Source organism: Rhinatrema bivittatum, chromosome 1 (genome assembly GCF_901001135.1).
Source record: "Rhinatrema bivittatum chromosome 1, aRhiBiv1.1, whole genome shotgun sequence".
Taxonomy (NCBI): Eukaryota; Metazoa; Chordata; class Amphibia; order Gymnophiona; family Rhinatrematidae; genus Rhinatrema; species Rhinatrema bivittatum.
Window position 1 is genome coordinate 71,768,204 of NC_042615.1, and position 17,719 is coordinate 71,785,922.

Here is a 17,719-nt window from a genome sequence, read left to right on the forward strand (position 1 = left end):
GGGAAACTCAGTATATCCAGGGAAATCATTTAGACTGATAACTATTACGCTATGGGGTAGATTTTCAAAGGTGTGCGCACTACCCAGGGCGCACATGTACCCCTGATTTTATAACATGCGTGCTCAGGTTATAAAATCAGGGGTCGGTGCATGCAAGGGGGTGCACAATTGTGCACGCCGAGCTGTGCTGCTTTCCCCCGTTCCCTCCCCAGCCCTACTCTAACCCCCCCCCCCCCCCCCCCCAAATTCTTATCATACCTTTTGCGCCTGCTGGCACACAATCCTCCAACACGGCAGCAAATGGCCGCTGTGTCGGAGGCCTCTGGCCCCGCCCCCAGACCGCCCAGCCCACGCCCCTTTAGTAAAGCCCCGGGACTTTACACATGTCCCAGGGCTTTACGTGCATCGCTGGGCCTTTTGAAAATAGGCTCGGTGCACGTAAGGCACTCTATGCGCGTAAATCCAGCCCTATCTGTCTAAATGACATTTGAATATGTACTTGTAAATTTCCAGAGTTAAAAAAAAAATATTAAGAACTTCAGATTTTAACATACCACTTTGCTTTACAGAGTATTACATGGCTTTAGCATGGAGGTGTTCTAATTAAGTGCATATTTTATTCGTGTTTTAAGCGCTAAAACATTAAATCATGAGTAACGTTTAGCACACAAAAAGCGTGCTACAACCTGAGTAAAAAGATGCACTAAAATTGGCTCAAACTTCATACTAGTACCCATCCCTCCAAAGAAGCACTAGTGAAATGCACCTTGGCTATGTTTTATTTCTACTGCACAAGGTTTAACCTACTTCAAGAATAAGGATGCTTTGAACTTCGAGGGGTACTGCAGTGATTTTTTGGAGTGTACAGCTGTCCCCATGTACTAACCATCCTACGCTCTGACATTCTTTCAGCGTACTGATATGCTGCAGACAGGAGACAGATTTGGGCATGATCGCATCTGATTATGTTGGGCTTACCAAACTGTGCAGTAAGCCAATGGCGAGAACCAAAGGATTGCCGAGAGTCACTGCCTCTTTCCGATTCATCCGTGAGATGACATCTGAAGAGTTGTGTCCATTTCTGAAGGGCATATTTCCATAAGGGCATAAACAGAGTGGGAGGCAGTCTGGAGAAGGGCTACAAAAATGATGCAGAGCCTATACCTTAAATGCTATGAGATGAAATTTAACAAAAAGAAAAAAGTGAGCCCAGGAGGGGGATTGGGAAACAAGGTATATTAGAGGCATTCTAATACCTTACAGATGTGAATAATGCACAAGAAACAAGCATTGTTCTACGGAAAGGAAGTTTCTAGAATAAGGGGTCAGGGTATGATGCTGAAAGTGTAACCTTAGGAAATACTTTGTCACAGAAAGCATGATGGATGAATGGAATAGTTTCCCCAATGGAGATGGTGGCGGGAACGCATGGGATTATCGTAGCCCAGTAGCTCAGCGTCTCTGCTGCTTGCTGTTGTGTGAGAGATCAGCCTTTAATTGCCCTTTGCTTAGCATTTAAAATATTTGCAGGCTGCTCTCAGTTGACCTATTAGACCCAACAAAAATCTTATCGCCTAATATACAGACACACCTGAAATTTTATCCAGCAATGTTCCTCCACCGTTACCCAGGTTTTATTGTTGACTTCCTTTGCTTCTCTGTAGGCATCAACTCTCCCCAAGCTTTAAAGAAAATCCTCTCATTGTCTGAAGAAGGAAGTTTGGAGAGGCACAAGAAACAGGCAGAGGACACGATATCAAATGCATCTTCCCAGCTTTCTTCTCCTCCCACTTCACCACAGAGCTCTCCAAGGAAAGGTAGAAGCGAAACCTGGGGCTTCCAATTACATTCTTCCCTTCCCTTATTATTTGTCGGCAAATCTCAGGAGAAACATGGTGTGAAAGATTGCTTTCCTGTGATCTGCAGGATTTTATTTCCAGCTTCTTTATTCAGCACACAACTCAAAGCTAATTACCCAAAACAGGTTTGCAAGGTATGATGCAGCTGATGAACTGCCGGAGCTGCATGTTTTCTACATAGGATGTAATCTGATTTAATAAATGTTATAGCTCTTATTCCTTTTCAGATAAATGCTTTTATTCTTTCTTATTTTTTCATTGGAGCTTTAGTAAGCTTTGGTTAAAAAAAAAGTGCTTTTTAATATTGATTGCCAGGAGCATAAGTGCCAAAAAGTAATATATTAAGTCCAGAAAGGAAGAACAGAAATCACTCTGTACACAAGTACTGATCTTCCTCCTACTCTGCCTCTTGCTGTCTTAAAAAAAAAAAAGAAAAAAAAATCATTACTTGAGTTGCTAACAGGGAGGACCACACACATTCACATCCCAACAGGGCATGGGTCTGAGGCACAGTTTCATAGTTTCCTGTGGCAGCTCGGAAGTAGATTCTGAGGCAAAAAATGTAAAAATTCGGAAGTATATTGGCAAACATTTCTGTCTTATAGTAGATTATAACCTTTGCTTGTTTAGTTTAGTTTCCCTTTATTGGATAAGGAAAAGCAATCTCAAGATCTTAGGGATGGGGAGAGGAGGGCCAGAGGTAGAGTGAGAAGAGGACTGAGGATGGGAAGAGCAGAAGGAAAGATGACAGAAGATGGGGAAGATTGAATGGGGAGGACATCAGGGAGAAGAGGTGGGGAATGGCTGGGATCTGAGAAGTAGGAAGGATTGGAGGTTCCTGGATCTGGGAGTTAGAATCCAAGATGAGAGGATGTAAATGGTGTTCCCTGTACGTACCAGGATCAGTCCAGACTGCTGGGTTATGCCTCCCCTCCAGCAGATGGAGTCAGAGAGAAAACTGAAAGCACCCCCTAGATATACTGGTGTGCTACCTGCCATCCTTCAGTATTTCCTCTGACTCCAGCAGATTGAGAGACATAACCTGCAGTCCTGTCTATCCTGACACAAAATCTTTTTCAGGTGTCATTTATTAATTTCTTGACTTGTACTGTCTAGATCGATTAGTTATTTCTCTGTTTAGTTTAAAAAAAAAAAAAAAAGTGGGACTGTTTTAGTTTCTTGTTGTTTCCTTGTTTTCAGCGCAGCGTGCTATTCTTTTACAGGCAGGCTGAGAGAGCTTTGCTCTCCTTTATTTTTCCGGTTGGTGTCCCGTTGGTCGGGGGGAAAGTCTACTGGTGGTCCGGTCACCCTCCCCCGTCTGTTTCTGCTTTATTCCAGGGGTTTTTTCCTCCTGAAGAGGGCTTCTGTTTAAAATAAATAAATAAATAAATAAAATAAACTAAAGGCTCATTTAAATTCAGCGTGAGGACCCGTAAGTCCTGTTGGTGACAGGCTGTGGTCCCTTGTAGCCCTAGCCTGCCGCGCAGACCAGGGACTCCGGAGGGGGTGAGGTCTCTTCACCCGGCGATTTTTTCCCCTTGCTGTTTTTTGGCGCGAATCCCTGCTCCCAACCAGATACTCACGGTTCTGCCGTAGGATGCCCCGAGCTTCGGCCTGCACGGCCTGCGGCAAGGCGGGGGCGCGACTCTCCAGGGAGGGTCTCTGCTCCCATTGTATTCCCGGGGGCGAGGGACCCTCCCGGGGGCAGAGCGCTGCCCACAGCGCAGCTTTTCGTCCCTCTTCAGGGCGATCAGGGAGCCTGGCAGCTGCGCGGTCATCAGCCCCGCCCCCCACTGTTAGGGAGCCGGCGGCCATTTTGACCACGCGGCAGCCTGCTGATTCGGCATCGGAGGAGGAGGATTTTGCTCATATCTCTCCTCCTGCCTTGAGCCCGTGCAGTGGATCCGAATTGGACGCTCCTCGAGCCCCTCCCCCCCGGGACCAGCCCGCGGGGGGCTCCAAAAGGAAAGTACCCTTTTCTTCAAAATTTGTCCTATTGATGCACCAGGCATTTTTAGACGCGGAGGCAGGTTGGGAGCCGGATGAACCCCCTCCCCCTAAGGTTCCCAGGGTCTCTCCTGAGCGGGGCAGAATCTCTCCTGAGCGGGGCAGGTCTGGGCCTAGGGACAACGCGGGGGGTTCAGATCCCACCAGACTTTATTCATTAGGTGGCAAGGGGGGTCCGGTAGCTCCGGATCTCACTCAGGGGTCTCCGGATGGCACAGGATCGCCGGATGGTACGGGGACAGAGGTCTCTGACGCTCCGGGGGCGCTCGAGGGCGATGACCCCCAGATCCTGCGCCTGTTTAGCAAGGATGAGCTTAACTTTTTAATCCTTCATGTTTTGAAGGAATTAGAGATCCCAGCGCCACAGCAGGACACTGACACTTCCACGGGGGACATAGCTATGGCAGGTTTAAGGGCTCCCCCACAGTCTTTTCCCTTACATGCCAAGGTTTTACAGCTAGTTTCCAAAGAATGGGAGGTGCCGGAGGCATCACTGAGAGTCAGCAGGGCCATGAATAAATTATATCCCCTGCCTGCAGATTCTTTGGATATTTTTAAAGTCCCTGCCGTGGATTCTGCAGTGACGGCTGTGGTTAAGCACACTACCATACCTGTCACAGGAGGGGTAGCTTTGAAAGATCTCCAAGACAGAAAGAAGTGCTGTTGATGCGCATCTTTGAGATAGCGGCATTGGGGGTCCGAGCAGCGGCATGTAGCAGTATGGTTCAGCGCGCTACTCTCCGCTGGGTCCAACAGTTGCTTACCACACTGGAGCTACCACCAGCCGAGGCTGAGCAGGCTAACTGCGTGGAGTCAGCGGTTGCTTACACGGCGGATGCCTTGTATGATTTGTTGAGAACCTCGGCCCGCACTATGTCATCGGCGGTCGCTGCTCGGCGTTTACTCTGGCTTAGGCATTGGTCGACTGATGCCTCATCAAAATCGCGCCTCGCATCTTTTCCCTTCAAGGGGAAGTTGCTGTTTGGGGAGGAGCTAGATCAGCTTATCAAAGACTTGGGGGAGAACAAAGTGTATAAGTTACCGGAGGACAAGCCCCGTTCGTTTCGCTCTTTTGGGAATGTACGATCCCGCTTTCGGGGACAACGCCGGTTCCGTATGGGAAGGGGGGCTCCTTTCCCACAGAAACAGCAGGTTCCCAGGTCTCAGCCTTGGTCTCCTTCCTTTCGAGGCAGGCGGCCACAGCGTCTGGGATCCTCGCAGAACCTCTCCACCGGCAAGCCTTCGCAATGAAGGCGCGCAGGCCCATTCCTCCCTCCCCTGCATCGGAGGTCGTTTGTCCCTGTTTTGGGAGGAATGTGTCAAGGTCACGTCGGATCAGTGGGTTCTCGACGTAGTTCATTACGGCTACGAGTTGGACTTTGCTCGGCCCCTCCGGGATCTTTTTATGGTCTCTCCCTGCGCTCCTCAGGAGAAGCGGCAGGTTATCGCCCACACTGTGCACAGGTTGCGATTGCTGGGGGCGATATTGCCGGTTCCTCCGGAGGAGACCAGAACAGGCAGGTATTCCATTTACTTTCTGGTTCCAAAGAAGGAAGGTACGTTTCGCCCAATTTTGGATTTAAAAAAAGTGAACAAGGCATTGCGGGTTCCCCGGTTTCGGATGGAAACGCTAAGGTCTGTTATTGCGGCCGTCCACAAGGGAGAATTTTTGGCTTCTTTGGATCTGGCCGAGGCGTACCTTCATATCGGGATCAGGGAACGTCACCAGAGGTACCTCCGGTTCACAGTTCTGGGGGAGCACTTCCAGTTTTGCGCCCTTCCGTTCGGGCTAGCCATGGCCCCGAGGGTGTTCACCAAGGTTCTCGTCGTAGTTGCAGCTTATCTGCGACGTCAAGGAATTCTGGTGCATCCCTATTTGGACGATTGGCTCATCCGCGCAAAGTCTGAAGAGGCGTGCCGACGAGCAGTCCAGTCGGTCGTGCAGCAACTTCAATCGCTAGGTTGGGTAATCAACTTTGCGAAGAGCCAGTTGGTCCCGAGTCAACAGTTGGAATTTTTGGGGGCGCGCTTCGATACCTTAGAGGGCAAAGTATTCCTCACGCAGCAGCGCCTAGAGAACCTGATGTCTCAGGTGCAGACCTTGCTAGCTCTACCGTTGCCTACGGCTTGGGATTATTTACAAGTCATTGGACATATGGTTTCTACTCTGGAAATGGTGCCGTGGGCCTTTGCTCATATGCGGCCTTTACAGCGAGCTCTCCTCTCCCGCTGGGACCAGAAATCGGAGGATTACGGTGTCCAATTGCCGCTGTTGGAGCCAGCTCGGTCCAGTTTGGCTTGGTGGCTGATCCCAAACAATTTATTGCAGGGGGTGGACCTAGAGCCGCCCCCGTGGATCGTAGTGACGACGGATGCCAGTTTGACAGGCTGGGGAGTGGTCTGTCAGTCCAGCGCGGTGCAAGGCCTGTGGACCCCTCTTCAGGCAGCTTGGTCCATCAACCGTCTGGAGACCAGAGCGGTACGTCTCGCCTTACGCCATCTGCTTCCGTTGGTTCGAGGTCGGGCGGTGCGAGTTCTATCGGACAACGCAACCACGGTAGCGTATATCAATCGTCAGGGCGGCACAAGAAGTCGGCCGGTGGCGGACGAAGCGTCGCTGTTGATGGCCTGGGCGGAACGTCACCTAGCCCGCATAGCGGCTACCCACATAGCGGGCGTCGACAACGTACAAGCGGATTATCTCAGTCGTCAATACTTGGATCCCGGAGAGTGGGAGCTCTCAGCCGAGGCGATGGGCCTCATCACCCGACGATGGGGAACTCCGCATCTGGACCTGATGGCGACTCGGCAGAATGCGCAGGCGGCGCGTTTCTTCAGTCGACGGCGAGAGCACGGGTCGGAAGGGGTGGATGCCCTGGTGCTTCCATGGCCTCGGCACATCCTCCTCTATGTGTTTCCCCCGTGGCCCCTAATAGGAAAGGTGTTAAGACGCATAGAATCCCATCGAGGCCCAGTGATTCTAGTGGCTCCGGAGTGGCCAAGGAGACCGTGGTTTGCGGATCTCGTCAACCTGGCGCAGGACGGTCCTCTCAGATTGGGTCATCTTCACCACCTGCTTCGGCAGGGACCCGTATTTTTCGATCAGGCGGACCGCTTCTGTCTGGAGGCTTGGCTTATGAGAGGCGGCAGTTGAGGAGGAAAGGATACTCAGAACCGGTCATTTCCACGCTCCTTCGGGCGCGCAGGCCCTCCACTACGCTAGCCTACGCCAGAGTGTGGAAGGTGTTTGACTCCTGGTGCTCTGCATCAAAAATCCCGCCGCGAAAGGCCTCGGTAGGGGATATCCTTACCTTCTTGCAGACGGGTTTAAAAAAAGGGTTAGCTTACAGTTCTCTGAGGGTTCAGGTGGCGGCCCTGGGCTGTTTGAGGGGCAAGGTGGACGGGTATTCGCTCGCTGTCCACCCAGATGTGGCGCGTTTTTTGCGGGGCGTTCGGAACTTGCGTCCACCATTTCGACCCCCTTGTCCTTCCTGGAGTTTGAATTTGGTGCTCAAAGGTCTCATCAAGGCCCCCTTTGAGCCCCTCAGGAGGGCATCGCTAAAGGATCTCACGCTCAAAACCATGTTCCTAGTGGCAATTGCGTCAGCCCGTCGGGTGTCGGAACTCCAGGCACTTTCGTGCAGGGATCTGTTTTTACGGATTTCCAGTGCCGGCGTGTCGCTACGTACGGTCCCGTCGTTCTTACCAAAGGTGGTGTCGGCTTTTCACCTTAATCAGACCGTAGAATTACCTTCGTTCTCAGAGTCGGACCTAAAGTCTTCGCACGGTTCCGATTTGAGGCGTCTAGATGTGCAGCGAGTGCTCATGCGGTATTTGGAGGTAACTAATGCATTCAGAAGGTCGGATCACTTGTTTGTCCTGTGGCAGGGGCCCAGAAAGGGCCTACAGGCGTCCAAAGCAACTATTGCTCGTTGGCTGAAGAGTTCGATCGCATCCACATATATTGGCTGTGGTAAGTCTGTTCCTGAGGGGCTCAAGGCGCACTCTTTGCGTTCTCAGGCGACTTCCTGGGCAGAAAGTCGTTTGGTTTCTAGCCAGGAAATTTGCAGAGCAGCCACGTGGAAATCATTGCATACCTTCGCTCGTCATTATCGGCTTGATGTTGGCGGCACATCAGCTGATTCCTTTGGCAGCAGTGTCATTCGAGCGGGACTCTCTGGGTCCCACCCCAGTTAAGGGGGCTTGGGTACATCCCAGCAGTCTGGACTGATCCTGGTACATACATGGAAAGGAAAATTATGTTCTTACCTGATAATTTTCATTCCTGTAGTACCAAGGATCAGTCCAGACGCCCGCCCGTTGTTGTCTATCCAGAGAGTCTGCTCCACTAGCCAGTTCTTTTTCAATATTTCAGCACGGTAGGTACCAATCCCTTTTCTTTGATTTTAGAGGGTGGTGCCTTTTTGAAGTTCTGTTAATGTTCGCCAGTTTTTGGCATGTGAGAGTTTAACTATTTGATCTAGACAGTTGCCATGGTTTATTCATGGTTGAGTTGGCGGAGGATTGTTTTGGCTTTCTTCTGCTTTGTTATACTTTATACTGAAGGATGGCAGGTGGCACACCAGTATATCTAGGGGGTGCTTTCAGTTTTCTCTCTGACTCCATCTGCTGGAGGGGAGGCATAACCCAGCAGTCTGGACTGATCCTTGGTACTACAGGAACGAAAATTATCAGGTAAGAACATAATTTTCCTATGGGGGAGGTGAAGAGGAAGTGGCCAGAGTACCTTCCATGCTCTGATCCTGCTTTCCCTTGTATCCCCTCTCCTACTGCCTCTCCAAACTGGCACAGACACACACACAGCATCAATCCCCTCCACAAAAACAAGCATTGCCTCCCTCCTCCATTCATCTGTCACCCAGATGCATGCCCCCCCAGCTGATCGCTTTTAATCCTCTAGTAATGCCCCACTCAGTCCCTCCTGATCTCCCCAAAATGATCCCCTTTGCTCTGTCTTCTCTAGTCTCACTCCCTTCCCCCTCCTGTTCCCTGCACGCTGCCTGGAAGTTGAGGGTGTGGATCAGGAAGCATAGAAACAGAGAAATGACAGCACTGAGAGAGCTCTTCTCTGCTGAGTGAGATTCAGCACAGCTAGAAGGCACCAACTCTTCAGCCAGCCTGCTATCCTCAGATTTTTGCCATCCTAGACACAGGCCTAGTGTGCCTATTGGCAAATCTAGGCCGGAGGACCATCAAATTTAGCAATGTTGGGCTTATATTCCACTCTTGGCTTAAAACCACCCCACAAATATTTGTATTTACTTATTTATTTAAACATTTTATATACCAGCATTCCACATACATAAAGATCACAATGGTTTACAGATGACATATATAATATAAGTATAATAAATTAAAAAAAAATTCATAAATCTAAATAAAAATAAAATACATATCAAATAAAATGGTCATCCCATTACATATAACGTTAGTCCCTCTCATTTCAGGGATATACGTAACTTTAATTTCGCTCAACACCACGATTAATATTCATAGCTCTATTACAAAGTCGCAATCTCTGTATCTCTATTAGACAAGCTTATAAGCATTTTTAAATAGCCATGTTTTTAGTTCGCATTTAAATCTCTTACCATCAGTTAAAGTACGTCACATATCTGGAATTAAATTTCATAGCATGGAGCCTTCTATGGCAAATGCACTCCAAATTGTAGAAACAACAAAAAACTTTTATTTTGGGATTTCAATGTTCGTTGCGGAGTATGTAAATGCAATACTGCACCGATCCATCCTGCATCATTAGCATGAATAATGTCAGAATTTTATACTGAATTCTAAATTGCTCTGGTAACCAGTGTAATGAAATCAGAGTGGGCATAATAGGGTCAAATAAGAATCTAGCCGAAGCATTCTGCAGCAGTTGCAAAGGTCTCGGCATACTAGCAGGAAGGCTAAACAGTAAAGAATAACAATAATCCAGGTTCGTGAAAATAAGAGTCTGCAATACTGATCAAGTCTTCAAAAATTAATAAATGTTTTAGTCATCGTAGCAAGAGCAATTTTGCATAGCCTAAATTGATTAAGCTATTAATATGTTTGTTCATAGAGAAACTCTCATCTAGTTGAATACCTAAATTACGTACTTGATCTGATAAAGTGATGATAAAAGTATCAAGGGCAAGACAGATGGTTTATCCATAGTAAGATTTCTGTTTAGCCAAATAATTTCAGCCTTACTAGCATTTAATGTCAATTTAAGATATGACAATACTTGCTGAATAGCTTTCATGTAAATAGAAATCAAAGACACAGTAGGGTTCGAGTGACTTAGTAAAAGGGTTGTAAAATTGTACATCATCATCATAGAGAGAAAACAAAATTCCCAACCCTGCTAGCAGTTTACATAAAGGAAGCATATAAATATGGAAAAGTGTGGCCGAAAGGGGTGAGTCCTGTGGAACACATCAGAAAAATGATTACCAAGCTTGACCTGAAAAGATCTACCAGAAAGGAAAGAAAACCACTTAAAAGCACTATCACCAATTCCAGTCTCAATCAGTGGATGAAGTAATGATCAACAGTATCAAAAGCTGCAGTCAATTAAGACGAGAAAATAGGAATCGCCAGAATCAAATCCTCATAAAACAGAATCCGCTAAAGAAGGAAAGAGTTTCAGTTGAATGATGCTTCCTAATTCCAAATTAATTAGGAAAGAGAACATCCTGATCTTCTAAGTGATGGACTACTTGAGACAGTATAACTTTCTCCTGAACTTTAGACAAAAAAGACAAATAAAATCATCGGTCCCATAGGTTCTTTACTTCTTAATCATGCTTGTGCTTTTTTCTTGAATGCCTTTAAAAATCAAGCATTATTCCAAGATTTTGGATTGATATTGGCGTGGCTCTGGGGGTCGTCAATGGTGCGACTATCCTTTGGTTCAGCCCTGGTTGGAAGGAAATTAAAAATATTGATCAGACAGCTGGTGTTGATATTCCCTTATCAGTACTGGTGCTTTTGTTGGGAGCCTGCTTTCAGGAACAAGATGCATATAATGGACTGTTTCTCACTGGCTGCTAGGTCGGTGCTTGCACGGTCTTGGGAAAGGGTCTTCCCCTTCCTGCCTGAGTCGAGTTGTTTCGAAAGGTTTGGGAAGTGGTGAAGATGGAGGAGTTATGAAATGGGCAGGTGCACTTAGTCTGGGCCCCCTTTTTTGAATGTTAGGATTCTTTGTTATCTTTTTCTCTAACCCCTTTTCTCCCATCTGGATTTATAACTTTTAATTGTTTGCATTCTTCTTGGATTTTCATATTAATATAGTGGATCATCTTTTAGTTTTGCTAATGGTTTCCTATTTGGTGTTTTGATTTTTGCTAATTATTTGTTTGTATGGGCATTATTGCGCTTTTCAGTTTTGAATTCTCTTGTTGGTTTCTATGCATTGCCTATGGTATTTTGACACAAATAATAAAAATACTGAATTCCAACAAATAAATGTTGGCACTTCTCGAGCCTTTTGTGTCCTCTCCCTGACACGGTCTGTGTTTCGAAAACATTACGCTTTCTGCTTCAGAAGGTTCAAGTTTCTCACTAGCAACTCAAACTCTTAATTCCTGGCTCTGTTCATGAGTACCACCAATATTTAAAGCTCAATTTTTAAATGCATTAAAGAAAAGAAGTAAAAACATGAGCACAAGCACGATTAAGATGTAATGATTAATTAAAGAGCTCACAGGACTAGTGATTATATTTGTGGGCTGGCTTTGAGGCAACAGTTTATATGCCTGAAGTGCCTCACATTTGATAGCCCTCCCTGTTAGAAAGCAGCCCAAGTGTCAATGTTTTGAAGCAAACAATAGGCAGAGTAGGAGGAAGATCAGTAGTTGAGTATAGGATGCCATGAAAGTAACACATCAGAAAAGAGCTTTCCTTAATGCTTACTGAATTGTAACAATAGCTTATACCCCAGTGTACATTTTTATTATACTAATTTGGGTCTTGAAGTTAGAAAAAGAGAGAAGAAAAACCTAGAAACTTTTCTGCTTTTTTAAAAAAATAAATAAATAATTCTCTCTCTTTTAAAATCTCTATCACAGCATGAGAGAAGACACTTAGGGCATTTTTAACCTTCTGTTTTGTTTTAATTATGTTGAAATTCTTCTACTGGTAATGGGGTGTTGTACCAATAAACTATAGAAAGATCAGACTTTGAGCCCTAGAACTGGAAGGGCATTCTTAAATGGAAGTATGAATGCTATGTTGATTATCTCATTTGACATAAGAAAGTGGTCAACCAAGCTTTTGAAATGACAGTGGTGTTAGCCAAGAGTGGCCCATCCAGAACTGTCTTTAGGTAGGTACAAAAAAGTGTGACCACACCTCACCCTGCTGCAGCTGTATCACAGGGGCCGATATAATAAAACCCAGAGTTAGATTTTAGTGCAGGTTTTATTTAATGTGCACATTAGTGGTTTTTTTAAACTGGAAAAATATCCTTTTTTTTTTTTTTTAAATGTCATGGTCCATTTGCGTTCCAAACTGCGCTAAAAAGAAAAAGCTAGTTTCCTGCCCTCCCAAGTGGTGTGACCTCCTTCCTGCTTGGCCAGATGTGGCATGGCCAGGCCATATAAGACAGCCCAGCAAGTCCTCCCTCCCTTATCTCCCAAGCATGGCAAACGTCCTCCCTCTCACCTTAAGAAAAAATAGACAGGCAAGGCAGGGTAGGATTAGGTTGGGTCTGGATCCGGTAGGTTTTACTTCCACTCCCTCTCAACTGGGGAAAAAAAGGGGCAGGGTCAGGTCCAGTAGGTCCTCCTTCCTCTCTAAGCCCTTCCCTCTCACTTTAAAAAAACAAACCATAAATCGGGCCGAGCAGAACTCCCATTCTGGAACCCTCTGCTATCCATTAAAACAGAGGAAGCCCTCCAAATTCACCAGCTCTTACCCAGAAACCCCAGCTGGAGAAGACCTTACCTCTTCTGGCAGGGCTGTTCCCTCGCCGGCAGCTGATTGGTTCCTCCAGTATCACATGTCAATGAAAGGACCTTTCCATACTGAAAGGGAACTGCTCTTTTCACTGATGGCTGACAGTGGAGGGACCAATCAGGTGGCAGTGAAGGAGAACACATTCATATTAAGTGACACTTAATATAAATCCCCTTTCAGAAGGCTGTCCTTTCAGAACTGTGAAAGGGAATTGGTCCTTTCACTAACATGTGACAGTGGAGGGACCAATCAGCTGCCAGTGAGGGAACAGCCCTGCCAGAGGAGACATTTCCAGGTGGGTGGGGGGCTCCCTCTATTTTAATGGGTTAAGTGGGCTCCAGAAATGGAAATACTGCTTGGCCAATTTATTATTTTTAGCTGAGTTGGAGGGGGAGGGAGGACCACCCTGGCCTGCCCGACCCAACTGTTTTTTTGTTTTGTTTTGTTTGTTTTTATGTAGATGAGAAGGGGAGGGGATGAAGCATATTTGGGAGGTGAGGGAAGACCCACCCGTTAACCACCTGAGTATGGTTTATTGCCTTCCACTCTCCTGTGGGAAGTTTAACACTCTGTCTATGAGCAGAAGTTAAATTTCCCTAGTGCACCACCATGCATTGCAGGGATGATCAGTATTTATTTATTTTATATACTGACATTCGATCAGAAATATCACATCGGTTTACATTCAGGTACTGTAGGTATCTATCCCCAAAGGGCTTACAATCTAAGATTTTGTACCTGAGGCAATGGAGGGTAAAGTGACTTGCCCAAGGTCACAAGGAGCGACAGCGGGACTCGAACCCTGGTCTCCTGGTTCGTAGCCCACTGCTCTAACCACTAGGGTACTCCTCCTCCCCTTAGGAGATGTGCTAATCTAGCCACAGGTTTTAACCCCTGTTACATACCGGGGTTAGGTTAGTGCTGAAAAACCTGTGCTAAAATAGGAGTTAAAACCCAGGGTAGGGTCAGCATGACTTATTACATTGGACCCATAGTGTGGGCTGATGACGGGAGGAGGAAGCTGGGTTAGGCATATATGCCAGACATTGTGGAAATGGAGAAAAACACAAGAGCAGCTTTGCTAATAGAAGCATCAGTACCAAGCACCTATTCATGTGCAGCAAATGGAAAAAAAGAAGAGTATCCTCAAGTATCTAAAGCTGCAGTCGGGAGCCAAGAAAATGTGGCAGAAAGAGACAGCAACAGCTGCAGCGGTGTTGGGCAGGCTCCCCTTGATATGCTGCCTTTACAGAATACATCCTACGAACTCATGGGGTGCGCTCCAAAAATCCATTTGGAGGCATTAGCCCAGGAACAGTTTGAGGGCCCGAGTGCTAAGAGAGTGCGGTGGTGGCAGTTTGCCCACAAAAAGCACCGGGACTCGCACACCATCCTGAAGACTGCCCTCTGTTCCTGGGGTGCCCTGAGCACTCCTGAAAACAATTTGTGATGCAGAAAAAAATAGGGGGAGGGGGGTCTGGTTAGTGAAGCCGTGATAAGTCTGCCACAAAATTAGCAGTTTATTCGTAATCACTTGTTTCAGAGAAAAGAAACGGAGAATGCACAACTCACTGAGCATTTTTTTTTTTTTTTTTTTTGCCAACCTTGCCTGTGTTTAAAATAGACCTTGGGAAGCAGGCGATTCCAACCGTAATCAGCCACTGTCTTTGCCCGCCTCAGTTTTCAGGATGTTGCTGGGTACTCAGGTGCAGGGTGCTGTCCGGGTCGGACAGTCGCTTTCTGCTTTCTTTGTTAAATGAATTTCTGCAGCCTTTTCCTCATCCTGTTCTGCGGCATTGAGACCTTATGGCTAACCAGTTCCTCCTCTGCTCTTAAAAATAACAAGACTAACAATGCACTGCAGCCTTGTGGGATAGGTGAGACTAGTAAAACAAAAGACAGAAAACAAAGATCACAGCAGTAGTGGAGGATCAGTATTTATAGAAGAAATGATTAAAAAAAACAAACAAACCCCAAAAGTAGCTGTCATTGTGCAGGAGCGCCACCTGCAGGCAAGAGAAATAAACACTTTGCTTTTTCCTCAGCAGTAGTGGAAGCTGCCAGCGTAGTGCATGGAGGGTACGGGTAGAGGGGTCGGTGGGCGTTCAGCAGCCTCTTCTATCTGCCGTTGTCTTGTCATGTGATCTAAATGAGGTCAGGGCAGCTCTGGTGAGTTATGATTTACAGCCTCCCCAGAGCACTGACTGTATTCATGTCTGGGGACTGAGGCAAACCATTACATGGATTCAGAATTTAAGCAAAAATGCAGGAAACTGTTCTGAAAAGGAGGATAAAAGGTGCCGAAACATCAGTCAAAAAGAGGTAGAGAAGTCTCACCCATCTTTCCATTCTGTGTATGCAAGAGTTGAGTCTGGATGTGGATCTGTGACAATATAGAAAATACAAATCTACCTGGTTTCCTTTTCTTAAATATAATTTTGAATTGATTTACCGGCAAAATATCTCAAGGAACCTAGAATTAGAAATAAAATGTGCATTAGATATATATATACTGTCAAAAACAAAAAATTAACTGGAGGAAGATCAAGATGCACATTTTTTAGTTAGCCATCATTTAGGGAGTCTCCAAGAAAAGAAACACCCTGGAGTCTGGTTAGCAGACGGTAAAGTCCTGAAATTAGTCAGTGTCTTGGGTTCTCAGGCTCCTGAAAAGACTTGCTCAGTACTCTCAGCTCCGTGGTTTACGGAGGACGGCACTCACCAATAGTGATTTGGAAAGGTATTGGTGAGAATTTGTGTTCGAAACTGACAGGATGATTTCTTTAGTTTCTTTAGGGTCTCTAGAAAGCAACTGTTGGAAATGATATACAGTGGTTTGTGGATTTTTAAGCCCTCCATCTGGGCATTCACCAATGTGTCATTCTGCGATCAGTTTTCTAAAGTCTATTTTGATAAGATTGGTTTAATTCACCGAGAATGGGTATATGCCTAGAGCATGTGCTTAATGCACAAATCATATCTTCATTTTCCGTGTGTGCAAGATGAATTTTCTGTGCAGAAAGATTGCTTTATGCATGCTAAGCATGTTCTTGTGCACACTTTTTAAAACTCTCACTAGTTTACTGCACTGAGAGTTAACTCTCTCTTAGCACATGAATACAGAAAGTACAATGAAGCTCATCACACATTTATTTGCTTCTTATTACATCGGGCTCAGTCAGCATAAAAGGGGCATGAAGGACTGAAAAGGAATGGGCTTATTTCAGTTCAGAACTACACTTAGTGCTAGCATTTCATTTTTATAAGAGGGAAAACAAAGGTTTATCTTGAAAAGCTTGCTAGAAGTTAATTGAGTGTCCAGGAGTGTACAGAACAACCCACAGCTCTAAAGATGATGAAGCATGTGGAATAAAAAAAAAATGCCCTGCATCTTCTGGGAATTTCAAGGTTTGACATAATGTTGCATCCAGACTTTGAGGCAAAGATAACCCAGAGGTAAATCTGGAAAGAAATTTTGTGAACAAAAAACTTATGGGGCCCAATATTCCAAGATATCAAGTTTTTAAGTTAACTGGATATAACTTATCTGGATAACTTAGAAGGGATATTCAGCAGCACGGCTGTGCTGCTGGATATCCATGTATAGCAGGTCTGACTTATCTGATTAACTTACAGGCCGATACAGTAAAGTTCGCAGGAGAGTGGGCGAGTGCCCGCTTTCCCGGTGGGCGCATAGGCCAGTGTCCTGTGCACGCGATTCAGTAAACTAAAATATTTAAATTAGGGCCAGCGGTAAAAAGAGGCGCTAGGGACACTAGCACATCCCTAGTGCCTCTTTTTGGACAGGAGCAGTGGCTGTCAGCGGGTTTGCCGGTGTCTGTTCTCGAGCCCGCTGACAGCCACGAGTTCGGAAACCGGACACCGACAAAATTGAGCGTCCGGTTTTCAAGCCGCGGGCCGATTTTTCAAAAAAATTTTGTTTTAACTTTTTTTTAACTTCGGGACCTCCGACTTAATATCGCCATGATATTAAGTCGGAGGGTGCACAGAAAAGCAGTTTTTACTGCTTTTCTATGCACTTTCCCGGTTCCGGCAGAAATTAGCGCCTACCTTTCCAAGTACAGGTCCCATCACCAGAACCCCAGCTTCTGAAAGTTCACTCAAGCTAGGATTAGGAGTAAAGGTTCCAGCGCTTAGAAAACCTGAGATAAGCCAGCACACCTTCTGCATTGGGGGGAGGAGGGGGTAATAGCTAATGCCTTCATCAGCACGAGATTTCCATGAGAGGGCGCTAACTTAACCACACAATGTTGTATGCACATTTTTTGTGTTTTTGCACAAAACCCCTTACTGCATCAGCAGTAAAGTTTGCACACAGCTGAGAGTGAAACTGTGCGCATTGTCGAATGGCCTCATTATTTGAACATCCCATCTGTCTCCTGAATAGATCCTTTTGTAGCCAGGCCTTTACAGACAAATCTGAATTTCTCCAGATGTTCCGCGCTCCCGACCCGAAAATGACTGAGGCTAAATCAACCCTAGAATTTCTACGCACTTACAGCGATCAGTGTGTGCTCAAAATTCTCCTTCAGCAATAGAAAATGACAGCTGTGTGCACGTAATCTCCTCTTTGTGAGTGCTGAGCAGCTGCTTAACCTGGCTCTGTTCCATTTGCAGGTTATACTCTGGCTCTCAGTGGCACAGTAGACAACTTTTCAGATTCTGGTCACAGCGAGATTTCTTCCCGCTCCAGTCTCGTCAGCAATTCTTCCTTTGACTCAATGCCAGTGTCGCTGCATGACGAGAGGAGGCAGAGGCACTCGGTTAGCATTGTGGAAACAAACCTGGGCATGGGTAGGATTGACAGAAGACCCGTGCTTGAACCAGATCAATACAGCTTAGGGTAGGTGCTGGCTTTCATTGTTATT

At 46.2% G+C, this 17,719-nt stretch overlaps 1 protein-coding gene across 12 annotated transcripts in view; it reads left to right on the top strand.

The window, feature by feature from the left end:
- RAPGEF2 (Rap guanine nucleotide exchange factor 2) overlaps nt 1-17,719 on the top strand; it is a 624,821-nt gene that overhangs the window by 588,978 nt on the left and 18,124 nt on the right. For all 12 annotated transcript variants that reach the window (XM_029617182.1, XM_029617118.1, XM_029617324.1 and 9 more), the window contains 2 exons: nt 1,665-1,817; nt 17,469-17,694. In XM_029617182.1, the coding sequence (XP_029473042.1) occupies nt 1,665-1,817; nt 17,469-17,694 (379 nt within the window). The remainder of the gene's footprint in view (nt 1-1,664; nt 1,818-17,468; nt 17,695-17,719) is intronic.